The sequence below is a fragment of the Schistocerca cancellata genome, chromosome 2, assembly GCF_023864275.1.
Source record: "Schistocerca cancellata isolate TAMUIC-IGC-003103 chromosome 2, iqSchCanc2.1, whole genome shotgun sequence".
Taxonomy (NCBI): Eukaryota; Metazoa; Arthropoda; class Insecta; order Orthoptera; family Acrididae; genus Schistocerca; species Schistocerca cancellata.
In genome coordinates, this window is record NC_064627.1 from 615,070,231 (window position 1) to 615,093,250 (window position 23,020).

At 40.8% G+C, this 23,020-nt stretch overlaps 1 protein-coding gene across 6 annotated transcripts in view; it reads left to right on the plus strand.

Moving 5' to 3' along the window:
* The first annotated feature begins 2,837 nt into the window (after window positions 1–2,837).
* The window catches only part of LOC126162280 (uncharacterized), a 202,733-nt gene continuing 182,550 nt past the window's right edge, over window positions 2,838–23,020 (plus strand). For 4 of the 6 annotated variants that reach the window (XM_049918688.1, XM_049918687.1, XM_049918692.1 and 1 more), the window contains exons 1-2: window positions 2,838–2,980; window positions 9,962–10,150. In XM_049918688.1, the coding sequence (XP_049774645.1) occupies window positions 2,953–2,980; window positions 9,962–10,150 (217 nt within the window). In that variant the 5' untranslated portion in view covers window positions 2,838–2,952. Of the gene's footprint in view, window positions 2,981–9,961; window positions 10,151–12,299; window positions 12,713–23,020 lie in introns of those variants that run through there. The other 2 variants (XM_049918690.1, XM_049918689.1) reach the window with 2 other exon arrangements.

A 23,020-nucleotide genomic window follows, 5' to 3' on the forward strand; every position in this document is an offset into this window, starting at 1 on the left:
GTGTTATCATCACTTGCTCTGGACCATTAGCAAGAGAGTCAGAACAAGATTTGCTATACGCAGTTTTGATATGCCCGTGAAATAACACTTACAACGGTTGAAATCTGTGGCTTCTGGGACATGGGAACCCTAGGACAGTTGTGAAGATACATCTGAGGAAAGTAAGAGCTTTCGAAGGCAGCTGAGTAGTATGTTTATCCATTGTTATTGTTGTTGTGGTCTTCAGTCCTGAGACTGGTTTGATGCAGCTCTCCATGCTACTCTATCCTGTGCAAGCGTCTTCATCTCCCAGTACCTACTGCAACCTACATCGTTCTGAATCTGTTTAGTGTATTCATCTCTCGGTCTCCCTCTACGAATTTTACCCTCCACGCTGCCCTCCAATACTAAATTGGTGATCCCTTGATGTCTCAGAATATGTCCTACCATCCGATCCCTTCTTCTAGTCAAGTTGTGCCACATATTTCTCCTCTCTCCAATTCTATTCAATACTTCCTCATTAGTTATGTGATCTATCCATCTAATCTTCAACATTCTTCTGTAGCACCACATTTCGAAAGCTTCTATTCTCTTCTTGCCTAAACTATTTATCGTCCACGTTTCACTTTCATACAAGGCTACACTCCATACAAATACTTTCAGAAACGACTTCGTAACACTTAAATCTATACTCGATGTTAACAAATTTCTCTTCTTCAGAAACGCTTTCCTTGACATTGCTAGTCTACATTTTATATCCTCTCTACTTCGACCATCATCAGTTATTTTGCTCCCCAAATAGCAAAACTTCTTTACTACTTTAAGCGTCTTATTTCCTAATCTAATTCCTGCAGCATCACTCGATTTAATTCGACTACATTCCATTTTCCTCGTTTTGCTTTTGTTGATGTTCATCTTATATCCTCCTTTCAGGAAACTGCCCATTCCGTTCAGCTGCTCTTCCAGGTCCTTTGCTGTCTCTGACAGAATTACAATGTCATCGGCAAACCTCGAAGTTTTTATTTATTCTCCATGGATTTTAATTTCTACTCCATTATCAATAAGCAGAAGGATTTGGTTTCTTTCAATTGGTTATACTTGTATAGGGAAAAGCTCCAGCCACTTTACAAAACATTCAGCATTTTTCCAACCAGATTCATGGTCACCTCCAATAGACTGCATTCTATCCTTCGGGTGGATAAAAAATGGAGTTAGGAACTCCACTGTGAATAAATACGTTCACCGTGATGTTTTCGAAATCGTAAGTCACAAAGATTTCATTTTAGTTCTACATTAAATGAAAAATAAATGTAGAAAATATAAATTTAAAATGAGATTTTCGAAAATAGTTAAATATGTGTAAAAGCAGAGCTTACTTCATTGCGACTTTTCTTTTTTTGTATGGTAACGTAAAATAAGACATTAGGCGAACCTATTTTTCTGATAATTTGCTCCATTTTTGTCAATCTGTCTTCCTCTTAAGCACTGTCCCCATTAGCAGGAAGGCAACAGAGAGAGAGGCTGGTAAGACAACGAAATCCCCATTTTAGCTTCTTCATAAAGCGCCATATTAATAGCAGTCGACAATTGGGATACCGAATTGAACGTGCACCAAATCTCACTGAATAATTTCATTATATCGTTACTAAAGTGACAGTAAATCTATAAGCCATAAGAGCATTCGACAAAAATTCATTAATATACATGTATTACTTACATGAAACTTACCTAACCTGTAGGAAAAATTGTTAACAATAACAGAGTCTACTTCCAAGCCTCTGTTGTCAACAAAACAAAACGACCAAGAGAGTGCAGTGCAACAGACATGCCTGCAGAGTTGCGCTAAGGGAGCAATACCATCGTGCACCAAGCAGCATCTGCAGAATTATCGGAGAAACGCTGACTTCGTCGTCTTAGACTCTTCGTCAACATCGCTTTAACATCCTTAAAGAAAAGCCAACTGTGGAACAAAATAGAAAGAAATTAAATGGTTACGATCGGAAGTTACTGGTACGAAGCTACGCGCTACGAAGTTGCAGTAAAAACATACATTGCTGTCGTATGCACAATATACGTATATAAAACCTACTGCACGAACATGGTTGTAATACTTTACAGTTGACATATATCGAAATGCCCAGCTGCAGTGTCACTAACAGCAAACAAATTTCAATAACAGACAGACTGACCGCCTGATGCACAAGTTAAAAGTCGACGAAGATGCCATCAGGTGGCAGTACAGTTTAATGGCGGAATACGGTGTAATCAATAATTCAAAAAGAGGAAATTCCTCAAATTTTAATTTAAAACAAATCGTGTAGCCAAAATGGCTACAGCTATAAAGTTATTGAAATACGTGTAATGAAAATTGTACCTGCAAAGATAGAATACGTTTACACATCGCCTAATAATATAAATTAATAGTAACAGAGTTTGAAATATTAACATTAATAGTTTTTATTCTTAACAATCTTCGGTATGATTTCTACTTACGTATTCTATTTAACGCTGCTGCATTCCGTAGTTCTTCTGTCGTGTGACATTTTCTAACGATTTCCAGAGCGGAACATTACGATGTAATCGATTGAAATAAGTAATCTATCATTTCTTTCTACATTGCGGTCTTGGCTAAATAAAGATTTTAATAAAATCTACAATATTCAAACCCTTTCGGCCTCTCTTCCCATAGCTAAATGTGAGCGGAATTTTCTTCGCCGTGCAAGGAGTGTGTAACTCGTAGAAAGACATTTACAAGGAAAACGTGGATGAAGCAGTACGATAACCCCCGCTTTGCCAAAGATGATAACGCTTAATATGAGACAGGAAAACAAGAGCACAGCTCTTCAAGCACAAGGAAACTCATTCTCGGAACGGTTAGTCAGAACTGTATGATAACCTTCGTTAGCGGGTGATAAAACTGTGGTCCTGGTATAAATACAGCCCAGAAAACAGTAGTAGGGCATCCCGAGCACCATGAAGATTTCTCTGTTGCTTGTTATTGGTAAGTATTAGCAGAATATGTATTATTTGATTCCGATACAGCTTTTTCCTTTCTTCCCTCCTTTTTGCATGCTTTCTCAGATAGTGATTCGGGCGAAACACTGTTTCTATATGTGTCGAAGAAACGTATATTACCACAATTAGCGAAGTATTCGATAGAAACTGAACAGAACTTAGAGTACAGAGGATGCTTGAGGAGTGTCTCTACATTTAGCTGTGCTCACGAGAAACGCTGAGCATATACGCTAGCGACGGTTTTCTGAGTTGTCTTTATCAATAACTTAAATTTCTTGAAAGTATGAACAGAGAAGTTATCAATGTTAAGAGTTACAGTCTAGCACTTACGTACCAATTAGTAGTGAACTTGGAAATGGAGCGCGCAACGCAGGAGAACACTTTTACTGCAATTTGAAGATTAAAAAGAGCGAAATAGATTGTAGTGAATGTTGGACTTCGCAGGATTGCAAACTGAAAAGGGAGAGGCAGATTACACGGAACCAGTGAAATGACTCTGGTGTGAATATAGCAGTTAAGGAACGATCCATCAAAAAATGTGAGTAGTATAATCACATTGTATGCTGTGACAGTAGAGAAAACCTGATGGGCCTTAAGAAAAATTCTCTTTGTGTACGGAGTAACAGATTTCCTCTGAAATGGATGTACGGAAAGAGGTCGGAAGGACATGAAAAACCATAATATATGTTAGTGTTAGTTACAGCCGTAAACATTTTGTTACAGTAGCTAAAGGTCCAAGTTTTATAGTAAGAGGTTGGAATTCGTCCAACATCTGCGTAATGCTTTCGCGCTTACTGAAGTAACGCACAATGAATACCCTTGCTCTTCATTGTATATTCCCTGTCCGCTTTATCGTTCCCAAACAGACGTACAGTATTCGGGAATTGTTGGAAGCCATTTGTTTCGTGGATGAATTAAATTTTCTTAGGATTCGTCTGATAACCCATCGCTTGGCGTTTGCTTTCCTGCAACCAGTTTATGTGAACCAAAGTTCGATCCCTTCGCCCAGTTACTCATTCATGTATTTTACTGATTCCAAAGATTCTTTACCAGAAGTACAGCTGAACAGTAGTGGGGCTCTTTACGTAGTTCTGCGCAATACATTACATTTAATTACGTTAAAGGTCAACGGCCGCCCCCTACACCAACAGCCAGTCCATTCCAGGTCTTAATTACGATAGTTTTGTGACGTAGACTATACATGTATCATATACGCACAGCTGTTTTTCTTACTACTGTAATTGCCTTTCCACCTACCGAATTTCTTCTGTTATGTTCGACCTCTTGAATCCTGTCTGCAAGGACGTACTGTGTACAGCCACAGTCAGACATTCGGTTTGCTCGAACTTTGTTCAATAGTCAACAATGTGCAACTGTATCGATTGGCATTCGGAATTCAAGGAACATGGCATCAACGTGTCTGCTCCGCATCTCGTGGACCACCAGAGCTGCGTGGCGTAAGATCTCTGTTTCCAAAATTCGTTTTGATATCTATAGAGGAGATTTTAGTTCTCCAAAAATGTCAGAGGGCGTTGTCATTAAAGAGTTTTAATTACTTTGCAATAGCATGACGTCAACGATATAGATCCTCAATCGTGTGCATTTTCCTGCAGTCACTTGGTACCTTCTGTTGGTCCTGAAATCTACGATAAATTTATGCTGCGAGAGGAGCAAGTTCTATGTAGAATCTTACAAGAGTCACGTAAGATCCTAATATCTTTCCACTACTGAGCAGTTTTAGCTGATTTCCTTTCGCGTTATCGCTTATTTTCATGTACGCCATTTGGGCCGTGAGATGAATGAGAGGCAGTACCTTATAACGACTTTCTGCGGGGAAACATTTTTCGAAGACGGAATTCAATAACCCGGCAGCGTCTCTGTCATCTTCCGTGTATGTGCCAATACAGTCCCTGGGTGAGCTACTGACTTTACCTAAGACCAGTATCCCCACGGTTTTGGTAAAGCTTTTCGCATTCTTCTCCTTAAGATTACATTTGCTTCTTTCAACTTTAGTTTGCTAACAAGGCGTTGACGTCTGTTAAATCTCCATTGGAATCTGTCTTTGCTTTCGTATTATCTTTGAATCCTACAAGGGCTGTCGATCACTTCACGGCTTTCTCGGTACTTACAGGTCCCCGGAGCTGAATGTTTTAATTTGTGAGCTAAAATACTCTGCTGTTTGTTCCTGTTATTTTTGCTATTGTGTAAAAAAAAGTACCAAATCATTCACTGAAATAAAAGAAATAAATATTTCATATGTTTCCGATTTCATACAACTGGACACAAAACCCATAGTCCACTACCACTGCTAAAAAAGCCATTGCAGCTACAAAGAAGAATTCGCTAAAGACAGATTGCATTAACGAACTGAAGTTGTTAAATTCATGAACTTATTTAAGCATTTCCTTAACTAATTTATCTTTTCTTCATTAAATAGTAAAATTCATCAACCATATTGGGTGGCCACAGTGTCTTCAATATCTTTCACAATAGCAAATATTTTCATTAATCACCAAGACCATTTGTATCTTGTTACCCTGTTTGGAAATGATAGGGAGATGATACGTTCATTTCAATCGAATTTGTCATCGCTGATACATCTAATATCATAATTTTTTCGGTAACGTAGGCAAGAAGATTCCTATATTTATATACAGAAAATACAATAGGTTTAATTCCTTACAGAGGAGAGACAGCTTCAAGCACCGTAATCCCTGTCACATCACGCCTCCAAAGACTGCATATAAAACGGTAGTACACAGTGCCAAAAAAAGCTACGTTCAGCATATTGAACAGGGAGAAGTAATTCGACATCAAAAACCAAACAGCAGTAGCTATTTACTATCCCAGTTCAATGACAGATGAAAATATTCGAGGTTCTATGAAAGAAACTTACGATACAGGAAACATTTCCCACGGATTACCAAAAAATAGGACACTTACTTTCTTTGCACAAAATAATAGTAATTTTGTTCACAAACAGTAATGTTAGAGGGAATTAGCCCAGATTTCAAACGCATAGACAGTGGAAAGAAAAACTTGGAGATTTTTGTGTGTATAGAATCCTATGTAAATCTTGGTCAAGGCACTAAATAGTACAGACAGGCAGATACGTTCATATAAGATACCCTCAGCACATCAACTATTACAGATGTAACCAGTCAGCTATGGAAGCTCACATGAAAATAACTTGAAAACTATTCCCTAAGACAGAGGAAGGTGCTAAGATAGTACATCATGTAATTGATTTAGTACTATACTAGAAATTCTTTTACACTGCAGAAAGTCAGGGAAAAAAATCCTTAATGAACCATTAACTGCCGGCCGCGGTGATCTATCGGTTCTAGGCGCTCAGTCCGGAACCGCGCGACTGCTACTGTCGCAGGTTCGAATCCTGCCTCGGGCATGGATGTGTGTGATGTCCTTAGGTTAGTTAGGTTTAAGTAGTTCTAAGTTCTAGGGGACTGATGACCACAGATGTTAAGTCCCATAGTGCTCAGAGCCATTTTTTTGAACCATTAACTTTTCATATTCCTCCGGTACGTAATGACTGTACTAAACTCATACATATTTCAGGTATTTAAATATTTATCTCAAACTTAATTAATGAAAATTCTTGGAGATTTGCCTAATTTTTAGAATAGTACATAAAACTGTTTACCACCAATAATTGCTGTTTAAAAATTTGTTTATTGTTGCTGATATCAGCCATAAATAAAGTATAATATGAAAGATAACGGTTATTAGATGAAATAGAACATCTTTAGCTGTATGCTAATCTTTTGGTAAGCATTAATGTTCTAGTATCTGTCTCCTATGTTACGATTTAACAAGAACTACCACTGTTAATAGTGTATTGTATGTGTGTGTGAGTTAAAAACCTGTAATAGCCGGACGCTGTGGCCAAGCGTTTCTAGGCGCTTCAGACGGCCGCAGGTTCGAATCCTGCCTCGGGCATGAATGTGTGGGATGCCTTAGGTACGTTAGGTTTAAGTAGTTCTAAGTTCGAGGGGACTGATGACCTCAGATGTTAAGTCCCATAGTGCTCAGGACCATTTTGAACCTGCAAATGGATACCAAAAAATTCTGCTGTGTAATATTATCTTTTACATTCCTACGGTTATATTTTCTGGTATTCCGACTGTCGCGAGAACATAAAAAGAAGCATGCGGGATGAGAGAGAGAACAGCATATAGCCAAGACTTACATAAACCCCAGGTGCACTGAAAAATGGGAATAAATTTTTGGAACGCAATGCACTACAAACGAATAAAGCTTGATGCAATACCATTATTATTTAAACTGTAATTGGCTGAATAGCGTGCTTTCCAGAAACATCACAATTAAGCTTCCCATGTTTACTAGAGATTCGGAAAAAATGGCATACCCTAAAAGGAGAACATCGTATACACTTTTCGTGCAACTAACGTGAGTACATTGTGTATGTTTGGATCTTTTATCAGCTCCATCCGAATCTGGAGAGCTATGTGCTTACGTCGGAGTGCATATAAATTGTGTAAAATAAGACAGGGAACATAAGAATGATGGCAAAGCTTTTATAAACCACAGTTGGTTAAATAAAGGGAACGAAATGGCAGCAATGTGTCTGTTTAACAAATCAACAATGCCTAACCGCCGAACATAACGTTAAAAGGAACATTCTGGAACTCAGCGAGAACACTGGATGACTTCGCCGACAGCTTAGCATAAGCACAGGAACCACAATAACATACTGAGCTACATTGTGCTGACCTGAGGACCAGAATTTTTCTTGTAGCGTTATGTATGGCGATTAGACAATCTTGGGTCATGACACTGGCACATTGTTGCTGTTTTGTGAGAAGTAGTTAGGAGGACTGTTGGGATATTTTCAGTGTCATGTGAAAATGTTCATTAGAAAGAACGAGTTGTTGTGCAATAAACGCACCTGAAATCCAGTTCCACGAGATTTTACTTACCATTTGCCTCGACGAGCAATTACTGTGCGACCGACATTGCACTGCTAGACACAGAAAATAAGTAGTAATCTGTAGGCCAAAGTTTTACAGCACGACAACTGATTGCGAAACAGTAGCCTACTGACTTACTAATATCTATTACTATGGTGGACTTAACACACACGATGGAACAGCTCTCAACCCTCACCGGATAATATGTGTAAGATTTTCACAAAGTAAGAGAGACGGTGCATCCAACGCATATTCTGGTTAAGTCTGTTTAGATGCTTTAGAAAACGAAACAAATAAAAACGATACGAACTACCGTCTTCATCTACGAGAGAGTGATGTGTAAATGCGTAATAACTCAGAGGTTTTCAATGGGTTTCATTTTTTATCTTGATGGGTAAGAAAGGCAGTTAGAGAGTCAGTCCACTGGAGAATGGAGTTTCTTCAGGCAAGTACCAATTAACTGAGAGTGAGGCAGAGGGATTTTCAATATTTTTTGACCTCGTGTCGTTCTCTGGAGCTGGTTGTTCGACGTCAGCAACAGCGAAGAGGTCAAAGTCTTCAGCCAAATATCAGGTTCACTGGTGGTGAGCCGGAGGAAGTCATAATTCCTTAATGTTTAGGGAATGGCACTTACAGTTCCGACATTCGCCCTGCTACAAAGGAGAAACTTCCGAAGCCGTGGTGCAGGATTCAGGGAAAAGAAACATTATTCAGTTTAATCCTTGGATAATAACGCTCAAACAGTAACTTGGATATCCAGTGCATGTGTTTACTTATTTCTAATGTTATATCGTTGCCGCGTTCGACGTGTTCAGCGTATTTTTTATTTATTCGCTAAGTTGTTGTGGTAATGCCCCATATTACAGCCAAATAACGGGTACGATGGTACTGGCGCATAGAATATCTGCTTTGCGAGGCGATTTTAGGTTTCTCTATATGCGTCAAAATCAATGGTAACCTCACGAAAACCTCGGTTAGATGAGCGATGTATGTAAATATATTTTTTCATGTGTACGTCCAGTTAAGGCGATGACTTCCTCGATAAGCGCAGTGTACTCACGTATGCCACTGTCATTACCATTAGCGGTGGAAATTGCTCTAATTTCTAGGAATGGATTTCATCTGCGAGATTCTTATTCGATACGTGTCAGTAGTACTAACTGTCTTTTCTTAGGTTAAGCACTATAGCTGACAACCAGGGACTGAATTAATGGAGCGAATCAAAATTTTTACTGTGTATGAAGAAGATAACAGAATTTCTTATGTGTACTCCGTTTCATTTCCGTCTCTGGTCAAAAATTGTCCTCGAAAACTATGTTTAACAAAGTAAAAACTTTATTTTATTAATAAATAGCTCAATTTATTCCACGTATGTCTTTCCTTTCTTCGTTAAATAGGAAATATATCTTCGGTTTTGCCTGTTGTATCTGTACCAACACGCGTATGGCTTCGTGTTGTGATGAAGTATGCCATCAGATAATAACATAAATGTCACAAATATCCTTCATTATATGACTACAGCTTCCCTGATTATAGTCACATCGGTTTCTTGTTAGTCGTAGACACAAACAGCCTCAGAGTCACACTACTAACTAACAGTGTAACATTACCATCCCGTGTGGATACGATAGCAAGTGGCAGACTCGTGCTACGAGTAAGTATAGTTGCACTGTATCTCCATAGAGTGACGCTGGTACCTGGGATCAAAAAAATGGTTCAAATGCCTCTGAGCACTATTGGACTTAACTTCTGAGATCATCAGTCCCCTAGAACTCAGAACTACTTAAACCTAACTAACCTAAGGACATCACACACATAAATGCCCGAGGCAGGATTCGAACCAGCGCCCGTAGCGTTCGCGCGGTTCCAGACTGTAGCGCCTAGAACCGCTCGGCCAACCCCGCCGGCAGGTACCTAGGATCACATTACCCGACAGTAGCGTCGAGCTGCTAGACAATAGAGTAACACTAATAGACAGTACACGACAGCATTATTATAACTATGCTTATATATTTCAGCAGCACTCGTCGCTGTGGCGGAGGTGTGCGGTCAGCCGGTGGAATCGGTATCTGGGCCACTGGAAGAAATTCAAAGATGGAAGAGGGACGACACAGACAAGGAGACCATATGCGTCTCGGCAGACAACAAGTTCTACTTGTATGCTAATTCGGTGAAGCTATACACTTGTTACAGCCAGGTCCCGAAAGGTAAGTTACTTTGAATAACACTATTTTCAGTGCACGGATGATAAGATTGTATCAAGGAAAATTTGTTATCCATCCCTGATACTGTGTATAAATACCTCCCCCTTCCCAATGTTAGAGTCCCTAGTTTACCGACATCAACACGATGTGGTTCTTCGCCAAAACAATTCGGAGGAGTTTGCTACTCCTAGTTAACGTAATTTTTCCAGTAATTTGCGATCCACTGAAATATGTTACAATCTTTGAATCTCCTAAAATTCTAAATCAGGGTTCTTTAATTTGGATTATGTTTCATAGCGCGATGTGAAGAGTTCTATTGGCAACCGTTTGACAATTTTAGAAGATATAATTCAATAGGCGATGGATGTTAGCGCGAGTGCCGTTACCGGTATTGTGTTATCTATCTTGACAGTAAGTGTTTTGGTATCTCTGTACCTACACCTTCTCGACGAGTTATTATAAGGTGTAAGACAAAGTACACTACTCATTGTACTGGGTGGGAGGCCGACAGTGGCGTCAGTGCACGTAAATTGTACCTTCCATACGCCCACGGACAAATTGAAACAGTCGCCCAAGATTTAAAAAAAAATCAAAATTTAGCGACCCGTTGACTTTGCGGTTTTTAGAGATAAAGAGTTATGTAGATCGGACGGTGGTGAGGAAGTGCTCCGCCTTACTTTTTTTTGTTTCTTAAGAGAAAGTACATACGACTGTATGTATTTACCGAGACGACGTATTTGCGATTTATGTGGTAATAAATATGCAACCAGTCGCTTTTTTAGGTTTTTGATCCTTTATATTAGACAATATTCATATATTCGAGTCACTTCAAGCTCATCATCAGATGGAGTTGTTACGAGAACATTATGTTGTGGACCAAGTGTAGATACATCCAGTGCTGTTGATGCTGACTGAAATGACGGAAATTTTATACACAGTCCTTGGCAGCACTTGGTTTTACACTGACTCACAGAAAGTAACCAATGGACCTTTTTACAAGCAATATGGACATGATATATATTACATTTTACTACATCACCGTCTTCCTTGTAAGAAATTTTTAGGGACGACGTACTACGGACATAGAAGTGACTTTTTCAGATGCTCTGTACTCAGTCAGTGTCTCGAAAACAATACGGAATTTGGTTTGACTACGGATCTGTCCTGTCCGTTTCTTGTAAGCTACACTTGGAGCGCGAACGTAATTTGTATGTTACACAGCCAAACGTTCTTCAACGCAGGTAAGTCGCTAGAAATCATACTTCTGTTGTTGGAAGGGATGACACTTCAATTGCCCATACAAAAGTGAAATTCTCAGTGATTATGCCTTAACAAAACTATAATATTCGTTTCATACTTTAATTGTACAACGGTCCTCCAGTACGAGTTTTATAGTTTAAAATCCGTTTCACCAGTCCGCAGTATATGTACTGCACTGGCTCTGCGGAGTGCGGATTGCGGAATAACACATGCAGGACGAAGTAAACGCTTGGGACCGCTTCAAGTTGCTTCGTTCGAATGTTACGGCCTTATCGTGTCGCACCGCTGTCGCAACAGATCGCTCAGAATAAGGTGCTACGGTTATAGGGGACTGGTGATGCTCACCATTTCCCAGCTCACCAACAAATTAGGTCCCGCATGTGCTCATCATTTGGTACGACCGACGAGGCACGTGTGGCTTATAGAAAGCCACGTTAACAGCTTCATTACCCTTCTTGAGTGACTTCGTTCTGATAACATTCTCACTCTCTTGAAATACACCAGGGGTCAGGTTTACTAGCGTGGTCAATCTGGCAAAGAGCGGCGCACTGTCGAGTCGGCAAGGATATGAAGCCGCTAAGATAGCCCACTCGTCAGCAGTTAGGCAGGTTGCTCCATTAGCACGCCACTCCTAGCAACATTCACCACCTATTAAAGTTGTTTCATTAAAATTAGAGTCCAAATGTGCCATGGTACTTCCAAGTCCACTGAAGGGAAACCTTCTCAAGACACATCAAGGGAGGTGCTCAAATAAATACGAGATGGTGACGAAATGGAGCTGATACATGTGGGGACGACCCTATGTAGTGCATGTATTACCAGGGTGCTGTCACATTTAATTTTTTCTTAGTTCTTACGTTTATAAATACATATTTCCTTATATTTGTTGCAGTTTACGTGGTGAAACCAAAGTCTCAATGTCCATCATCTCTGTCAGACTGTCCCCCGAGTTAGGTGTATTGCAAGTCTGTAAGCTCAAGTAGACGGCGCCGACTACTCTGCGAGTGGGTGAAGACCAGATGGCTGTCCTTCTATCTTCAGAGAAACCAATACACTAAAAAGGACAACAGAACTTACCTCTTTTACTCACAACCAAAACCGGAGGAATGACCTCGTCCGCTTTTATGACAGTTTCTGGTTGCTAATCGAATTTCAGTAACTTCAATAACTGTCAGCATTTTTTTTTGTTATAAGAAAAACTGACTGCAAGGATTATTATTTAATAACAATGGTTTTGGCTTTTTATATTTCTGTTGTTCTTGTAATAGTTTTATGCAGAATCAAATAAAGAGTACTTCCATTTCACCAACTCTTTTATTTCAACTGTAGGATGTATTTCTTTATCTATGGCGAACAATTGTGACTTGAAACACACGCTCAAGGTTACTTCAACGCAACGCAACAATAACCAATCAAACACAAATTCTGGTTTGTAATTTCCAACAGATTTTATTTAACAATTGCATGACAACTGCAAACTGCTGTTACCCCAGAATAATATACATAATTGCCCCAGAATTTGAAACATTACTAAACAGGCAAAATCTTTACTGGCGTCAAAGCCCATCCCAAACAATAAATATATTAATTTTAAAACCTTTTTACATAAATTAAAAGAGCCATTCGCACAATAAACGGTTGACTGAAAAAAGCTCCCAGAAGGTCAGGACACCTTTTAAGATATAACAACGGACACAACGCAAAATTTATTTATCTAAGTAAGTACAATGATAGGCATCTTTCAGGTATTAGAAAATTTCAGTGATAAGTAATGGAACATCAGAGGTGCGCAGAAACTACAACTGAGATCGAGCCTGAATGAAAGCTGAAAGGAAAGGTGAAGATGAAAAGACGAGTGCCTCGGCGTCACCTAGAACAAATATTCGCCGAATAATAGGACTGTGCTGATAAACACAGCGACTGCGCTATCGGTTACAATTCACTGGCTGCCGCCAAGGCGTCGTCCCCCAGTTACACGACCAGCTACAACGGACGACGCGCACCGCTGATTATACCACTGAAACAACAACATATCACGACACAGCAAATGGGCAGTATCCAGAGCAACACAACCCGTAAAACATAAGAAAAATTTCAAAACAGGAACACAATTACTCCTTGCAGCCAAATTAAATCTCTTGCAATCATTGTCTATAACAACAGTTCGCACTGCCTTTGCACAGGAACCACGATACATAAACATTCACCATGAGAACACTCCAAAACGTGTAGAAACCAGACGCGTACTCTGTCTTATAATCCTAAATAATAATAATTGCATAAAAGAAGAAAAACAATGTCATAAATCTCTAAATTTTACAAAGGAATACCAAAAGGCAGGAAAAAGTCCCAGAAAATCAAATCTGTGGTTATTTCGGAGTGCACAGGCATCCATTTACATATACGCTTCTTCCCACTGTCTCAAATGCGTCCAAAACAGGCAAGCCACTGTTCAACAAGTTGTGCAACAGTGGTCAACAAAAAACACAACATGCGCGTCAAAACTCTGGGAAAGCCGTTAACGTTCGATTCTGTAGCGTATCCGGTTGCAGGCTGATACACTTCGAAAGCCACATTCACGAGTTCATATCATTTAGCAGCACACTAAACGCAGTAGACACCCCTGACCGCACGCATATTTCCGTCCGCAGCCCGATTGCCGACGTGACAAAAAGTGATTGCGTAAATAGCCGAAAAGCTACCAAAGAGGAAACTGCGGCTACGCGATACAGAGTCGATCGCAGAGATCTTTCATGAATACAGAGAAGCGACTGGCGCCACATATCAACGATGACTGCGTATTGAAAATATGAGTGTCAAATGCATTTCATCCATTCATGCCAACCTCGTACAATCCCAATACCAAGGTCCTGCCTTAACACGTTGACTTCCACGAGTATACCGGAGCCAACAGCAGAGATTTACGACTGATGAAAGAATGAGCAATGTTTAGCAGAGTCAAGAGGCAAAAGGGAATGGAAACAACTGCGTTTGGGACATATAATATATAGAGCTTGTGACCAACAACTGAAATGTCCCACGTTGGTCTCTCCTTTGGTAGAAAACTCCGAACTAGTTAGCCCCCCCCCCCCATTCGGATCTCTGGGAGGGCATTGCCAAGGGGGAGGTCATCATGATTAAAAGGTTTAGTGAGCAACGAGAGGATAACGGTATACGAGTCGGGGCGAGGCGTGTCAGAATATTAAATGTGTTAGGGAAGCTAGAGGATTTGGAAACTGAAATTCTAAGGCACAATCTAGATATACTGGGAGCCAGTGAAGCGGAAAGAAAGAAACCATTTCTGATCAGATGAGTACAGGGTAATATCAACAGCAGCAGAAAATGGTGTAACGGGATTGGGATTCGTTATGAATAGGAAGAAGGCGCAAAGAGTGAGATATTGTCAACAGTTCAGTGACAGGGTTGTTCTCAGCAGAATCGATAGGAAACAAAAACCTGCAACAATAGTTCAGGCATAAATGCCGACGTCGCAGGGCGAAGATGAAGAGACAGAGAGAGTATATGAGTATATTGAACGGGTAGGACAGTACGCAAAGGGAAATGAAGAATCTAGTAGTCGTGGGCGGTTGGGACACGGTTGTAGGGGAAGTAGAAAAGAACAGGTTTACTGGAGAACATGGAGGACGGGTATGAGGGAATTTCTGTTTAACGTCCCGTCAACGACGAGATCATTAGTGACGGAGCATAAGCTCGGATTGGGGAAAGGTGGAGAAAGAAAGTGGTCGTGCCCGTCGAAAGAACATTCCTACATTTGCCTCAAGGAATTAAGGGAAATCACAGAAGACATAAATCAGGATGGCTGGACGCGGGTTTGAAATTTTGTCCTCCCGAATGCGAATCAGTGTGCTATTTACTGTGCAACTCTGCTCCGTACGGAATTTATTTGTGCTTGCTAATAAGAGTGAGAGAGGAGAAAGACTGATTGCGTTGTGCAAAAAATTGCAATTTAGTAATAGCGAACACTCTGTTCGATTATCACAAGGGGACTACTTTTACTTGGGAAAGCCCAGGAAATATGGAAGGTATCAGTTAAATTACGCTATGGTCAGGCAGAGATTCTGAAATCAGACACTGCACTGTAAGGCGGACGCTGGCCTAGATGTAGATTCAGATCACAGTACAGTAGTGATGAAGAGCAGGCTGAGTTTAGCCAGCAAGACTCAATGAGCAAAGAAGTGAGGGAGGAAATATTATAAAATTATGTAATGGGTTTGAAGTTCTCTGAAGCTCTAGGAATAACTCAGTAGGTAGTTAAGTTGATGAGAAATGTACATCTCTAAATAGTTGAGTGACAGATTTTGGAAAGAAAAAGGTAGGTGCAAAGAGGATAACGGCGAAAGGACCGTTGCTAACAGAAGAAATACTTCAGTTGATCGATAAAAGAAGTAAGTACAAAAAAGTTTAGGTAAAATCAGGAATACGCTGAGACAAGTTACTAAGGAATGAAATACATAACACTTGCGCACAGAATAAAAGCTAAAACTGTTGCACGAAAAATCAGAAAAAATCGGAGAAGGAAATGACTCAGCATACAGAAAAATCAAAACAACCATCTGTGTAGTTAGAAGAAATGGTAGTATTATTAAGAGTGCAATGCGAATTCCATTGTTATACGCAGAGAAGAGGAATGTCCTCAGTCTTCTGATTGGTTTGTTGCGGCCAGCCACAATTTCTTCTTCTGCCCCAACCTCTTCAGCTCAGAGTAGCATTTGCAACACACATCGTCAATTATTTCCTTATGTATTCAATATCTGTCTTCCTCTATAGTTCTCGCCCTCTACAGCTCCATCTATTGCCATTGAAGTCGATCTCTGGTGTCATATCACATGTTCTAGCATTCCCTCCGTTCTTCTTGTGAGTGTCTTTCACATATGCCTTTCCTTTCCGTTACTACGCAAAACCTCATCATTCCTTACCTGATCAGTCCACATAATTTTTAACATTCGTCTGTAGCACTACATCTAAAATGCTTCGATTCTCTTCTGTTCCGGTTTTCCCTCAATCCACGTTTTAGGGGACTGGTGACCTCAGATATAAGGTCCCATAGTGCTTAGAGCCATTTGAACCATTCTAAGTCCATGTTTTACTACCATGCAATTCTGTGCTCCAAACGTTCATCTCAGAAACTACTTTGTTCAATTAAGGCCTATGTTTGATACTATTAGACTTCTGTTGACCAAGAATGTCTTTCTTCCCACTTTTGGTCTGCTTTTGATGTCCTACTTGATCAGTCCATCACTGGGTATTTTGATTCCTAGGTAGCAGAATACTTCGTCATCTTCGTGACAATCAATCCTGATGTTAAATTTCACACTGTACTCATTTCTGCTGCTTCTCATTACTTTTGTCTTTATTCGTTTACTATCAATCCATATTCTGTACTGATTTAGATTGTTCATTCCATTCAAGGAAACATCTAATTCTTCTTTACTTTCACTCAGGACAGCAATGCCTCAGTGAATCGAATCACTGATACCGTTTCACCTTGTATTTTAATTCCACTCCTGAACCTTTCTTTTATTTCCATCACTGGTTCTTCGATATACAGATCGAACAGTAGGAGCGAAAGACTACCTCCTTGTCTTACAACTTTTATAGTACGAGCACTTCATTCTTTGTCATCCACTCTTCTTATTCCCTCTTGGCTGTTGTACATGTTGTATATTGCTCGTCTCTCTCTACAGCTTATCCCTATTTTACTCATAATTTCGGACATCTTGCACCGTTTTACATTGTCGAACACCTTTTCCAGATCGACAAATCCTATGAACGTGTCTTGGTTTTACTTCAGTATTGCTTCCATTATCAAACGCAACGTCAGTATTGCCTCTCTGGTGACTTTACCTTTGCTAAAGCCAAACTGATCGTCATCTATCAACGCCTCAGTTTATTTTCCATTCATTTGTATATTATTCTCGTCAGAAACTTGGATGCATGAGATATTAAGCCGATTGTGCGATAGTTATCACCCCTTTCATCTCTTATAGACATCGGAATTGTGTGCACGATTCCGAAAGTCGGATGGTATGTCGCCAGACTCGTATATTTTTCACACTGGGAATTGTCGTTTTGTTGCCATTTTCCAAATGATTTTAGAAATTCTAAAGGCATGTTATCTATCCCTTCTGCCTTTTACAAAGCTCTCTTAAATTATGCTTCTAATAATGGATCCGCTACGTCCTCTAAATCGCTTCTGTTTCTTCTTGTGTCACATCATACAAATCTTCCCCTCATAGAGACCTTCATGTACTGTTTCCACCTATCTGCTCTCTCCTCTGCGTTTAACAGTGGAATTCTCGTATCACTCTTAATGTTACCACCATTGTTTTTAATATCACGGACTTTGTTTTGACTTTCCTGTACGCTCAGTCAGTTTTGCCAATAATTTCTTTATCGATTTCTTCACATTTTTCATGCAGCCATTTGGTCTTAGCTTCCTGCACGTCCTATTTATTTCATTCCTCAGAGACCTGTGTTTCCGTATTCCTGAATTAATATGAACATTTTTGTACTTCCTTCTTTCATCAATCAACTGAAGTATTTCTTGTGTTACCCGTTGTTCTTTGCAGTTACTTTCTTTGTATCCACGTCTTTCTCTTCCTCTTATGTGATTGCCCGTTTTTGAGATGTCCATTCCTCTTCAACTATACTTCCTACTAAGCTATTATTTATTGCTGTAACTAAAGCCACAGAAAATCTCAAGCGTATCTCATCATTCCTTAATACGTCAGTATCCCACTTCTTTGCATATTGATTTTTCCTCGTTAATTACTTAAACTTCAGATTACCATTCATCACTGATACATTGTGATCTGAGTCTATATCTGCTCCTGGGTACGCATTCCATTCCATTATCTGATTTCGGAATCTCTGTCTGACCATGATGTAATGTATCTGAAATCTTCCCGTATCACCCTGCCTTTTCAAAGTATACCTCTTCCTCTTGTGATTCTTGACCTGAGTATTCGCAAGTACTAGCTAACAATTATTACAGAACTTAATTAGTCTTTCTCCACTCTCATTCCTTGTCCCAAGCCCATATTCTCCTGTAACCTTTTCTTCTACTCATTCCACTACAACTACGTTCCATTCCCCCTTGTCTATTAGATTTTCATCTCCCTTTACATACTGCGTTCCTCTTTCAGTATCCTCATATACTTTATCTACTTTATCTTCTTTACTACTTTATCTTCACCTTGCGATGTCGGCATGTATACATGACCTATCGTTGTCGACGTTGTTTTGCTGTCAATTCTGATCAGAACAACTCTATCACTGAACTATTCACAGTAGCCCACTATGGGCTCCAACTTCCTATTCATAACGAACCCTAGTCCCGTTATAATATTTTCCGTTGTTTTATATATTACCCTGTACTCATCTAGCCAGAAATCCTTTTCTTCTTTCTATTTCACCTAACTGATCCCTACTACATCTACAGTGAGCCTTTGCACTTTCCTTTTCAGATTTTCTTCCTACTCTGCCAAGTTCAGTCTTCAGACATTCCACGCCACGACGCATAGAACGTTATCCTTCCGTTGGTTATTCAGACTCTTTCTCATGATCACCTGTCCCCTGGCAGTCCCGTCCCAGATATAAGACTGGGGGACTCTTTCGGAGTCTTTTTCCAATGCAAAGGTCAACATGATACTTTACAGTTATACCGTGTAAGTTTTGAATGATAGTCATCAGCGATGGCACCCGAAGTCTACCGGCAATGAAAGGCACCCTTCTTCTTCTGCTAATGGCCTTGTCAGACAGTGCGGAGCTGCGATAAACGTTTCAGGGCACTCATTTGCACTTTTGGTAGGCATCTGCCCCTATAAGGCGAAAGAATCAGGGATGATCAACAGCATGAGGATGCAAAAGGTAATGGAAACCACTGCCTTCAGGAACGTAATATGCGTCTACATTGATTGTTGCCTATTTTTGTAAAAGTGTCATGATGGTCTCTCCATCGGCAAAATACTCTGGACCAGTCCCCCCTTCTCATCACTGGGAGGGCAATGTCAAGCGGCAGGTGATCATGTTTAAAAGATGGAGTGAACAAAGAAAGGATAACGGTTGGGGCGAGTGGTGCCAGAGGTTTGAACGTGGTAGGGAAGCTAGAGTATCTGGTATACTAGGAGTCAGTGAAGTGCAATGAAGGCAAACCATTTCTGATCAGAGGTGTACAGTGTAACATCAAGAGCAACAGAAATGGTTTAATGGGATACGTTATGAATAGGACGGTGGCGCCGAGAGTGAGATACTGTGAACAGTTCAGTGATACGGTTGTTCTCATCAGAATCGACCAGAAACAAAAACTGGCAACAATAGCTCAGGTCTAAATGCCGACGTCGCAAACCGAATATGAAGAGATAGAGAAAGTAAATGACAATATTGAACAGGTGGAACAGTACGTAAAGGGACATGAAAATCGAGAAGTCGTGGGCGATTGGGATGCGGTTGTAGGGAAAGGAGAACTGGACAGGTTTACGGGAGAATATGAAGGACAAGGATGTGGGAATTAATGTTAACGTCCCGTCGACCTTGAAGTCATTAGAGACGGAGCAAAGGCTCAGATTAGGGAAAGATGGAGAAAGGAAGTGGCCGTGCACTTTCGAAGGAACCGTCCCGGCATATTCCTTGAGCTATTAACGGAAATCACGAAAGACATAAATCACGATGGCAGGACTCGGGTTTGAACCGTCGTCCTCCATAAAGGGACTCCAGTGTGCTAAGCACTGTGCAACATCGCTCGTTACGGAATAATTTAGGCTTGGTACTAGGAATGAGAGAGGAGAAAGACTGATTGCGTTCTGCAGTAAATTTGAGCTATAGTAGCAAAAACTCTTTTCTACTATCACATGGGGACGAGTATATATGAAAAAGCCAGGAAATACAGAATATTTCACTTACGTTACATTATGGTCAGGCAGAGCTTCTGAAACAGGTTACAGCATTCTAAGGCGGACGCTGGTGCAGATATAGAATCAGTTCACAATTTAGTATTGATGAGGATTTGGCTGTGATTACTCAGGAAGACTCAGTGAGCAACGTCAATGCTTCAGGATTGGCCAGGAGGGGAAAGCCGTAGGCACCCATTGAGGTGAAAACTCTAACGTATTTTTAACTGCATGAATGTTTAATGCTGTAAAAAAGGAAAGGCAGGCCTAGAGAAGCCGCAGAGACTGAATGGGTTGCTGCCCAAGAGAGCATGAGAGGAGAGCATCTGGTCGGGTCGGAAGCTGCCAGCAGAAGAGGCAGGACGGCGTATCCGCTCCAAGTGGCTGGCCGAGGTCCCACCCCCACTTGACCACCTACAAGCCTCGCTATTGGCCGGCCAAATCGAAGACGTGCAAGTCGGTAGCGTTACCTCGTCAGCAACAGGTCAATTTAGCTAATGATGGTTCAACACGAGTTTCAAAGTAGTTGTGTCCAGTTCTGGGCAACGTGACTGAGACGCTGCAACTAACCGCCAGGCTGACGAACATCAAGTGAAAAATAAAAATTAAACTTTTATACTAATAAATACATTTAGTAACTGCCCCCACTGTACACCCTTCTCCCCTACACAGGACTGAAGGATTGGTGGGGGGTGGTAAATTGAATGGTAAATTGAATGTTATTATGGGGCTCCTGCGAAAGACGGCCTTTCATAATTTTGATAATACACTTTGATTTCCTTTTTAAAATTTGCATTTATTTAAGAAAGTGTGACAATGTTTGCGTTGGGTAATGAAGATTTGCGAGACGGAGTTTGCTCGACGGCGGTGGTGTGAGACATGGCGAGTGGCGGTGCAAGGTGCGGCGATCAGCTGTTGGCGCTGGCAGCGGCAGAGGTCGCTGACCGCGGCGGGCAGCGGCGCGCTGTGGCGCACTGCAACTTCCGCCGGAGCGTATAAGCGGGGGGTTCTGGACGGGGTGGTGCACAGATCACAAGGGGCGGGGGGGGGGGGAGGGTTGACACTTTTGAATCACCTCACACACACATACTTTATTGCTTACACCTATAGGAGGGCCACGCCTTTTCTTTTGAGTGTATTTTACTTATTTATTATTCCTTTCTATTCACTACTATTTCCTACTGGACTACTACAGTATGGAAGCAGCAAGGGACACTCTTCCTCCCATTTCACAACTTAAGCATGGTATTCCCCAGGAGGTTGCTGTTCGGGGGTAGCAGGAGGGGGCGACCGAAGTCACGCAAAACGTCCTGTTCTAAACGCTACCCATAGCGATAAACCAATAAAGATCATTACTAAATGGGTGCATACAGAACTAGGAATAACTGAGATACTGGTGGTGATGCCAATCCGTTGTGTGTGCGGTGGCACAGTCTAGTGTAATCTACCATAACTCTTTGTTTACCAGGTCAGTTAAAGACTGGACCAGTTGGGAATGTGAGTGGTTGGGAAGAGATGGTCAATTGTCAAGCGACAGTGGTACCCACGGTTGCTCTGGTAAATATCATAGGAGAGGAGCAAGTCGCACATTTTGGGCGTAAGATAAGTCTGCAAACACTTCCTCAGCTGGGATAGTGATATCACAGTGAGAGCTATTAAATAGTAAACCGCTACCATTGAATAGCACACGGTAGGGCTGGGTTGCTCGAAAGTACTTGTAACATACAATAGTGGCTATTACTGGGTGGGGTACATTGTATAAAATACTGTTGCCTATAGCAACATACTAATCTTCGTATCTACACCCAGTGGTCATGTTATGAAAGGGAAGTATTACAGTGGATGTGAAACGTCCTCTTAGAAAACTGTGCTGGTAAACTTCTACGTTATTTAATTTTCAAACAGCTGAGCAAAACTCAACGTACTCTAACAGTTTTCTCTTTTCTTATTCTGATCATCGCTAATCTGACACACAATATTTTTAGCGCAACGCAATCTGACTTAAAAATCCTTACAAAAGAATGGCCCAGACTAACAATTACCTGTACCTTTCATAAATCACTTACCTCACAAAAATCTTCGTTGCTCGAATTACTGTAATACAGCGAGCGCCAACACTGCCAGCTAAATAAAAGATTCTAACTACTGAAGGCACTAACTACTGATAGGCATAGTTAGCAAGTGAAAGATTTTGATAGAGAACAAACAATGTATTTACCTTAATAGTGTTCAAAAATCATCACATATATATCTATCCGGACACACTTCCACATCGTCCGCTTACAGCAACCTCTCAAAACTCTGCATCTCACTCTCCACATCCACCACTGCTGGCGGATCACCTCCAACTGCACAACACTACGCGCTGTCCACATCCAACTGCCCAACATTACAATAGCGAATATTCCAACAATGCAAACCAGCCACAGACTGCACACAGCACAGTCAGTGATTTTCATACAGAGCGCTACATAGCATTACCAAAATAAAAACCTAAACAGCCTACTTACAGATGAGAAAGCAGTAAGTAATTACCTGAGGTTGTAGTGACAGGTGAAAAGTCGATTGTTAACTTGAATGTCAAATGCGCACTATGTCACTGGGCAATTTAAAGTGGCGATTCCAAAGAAAGTCAGGGGTATAAGTTAGGAGCAACGGAGCAGTGAGGGACGTAGGGGGTATGGTCGTGCCGAATTACTTGTCA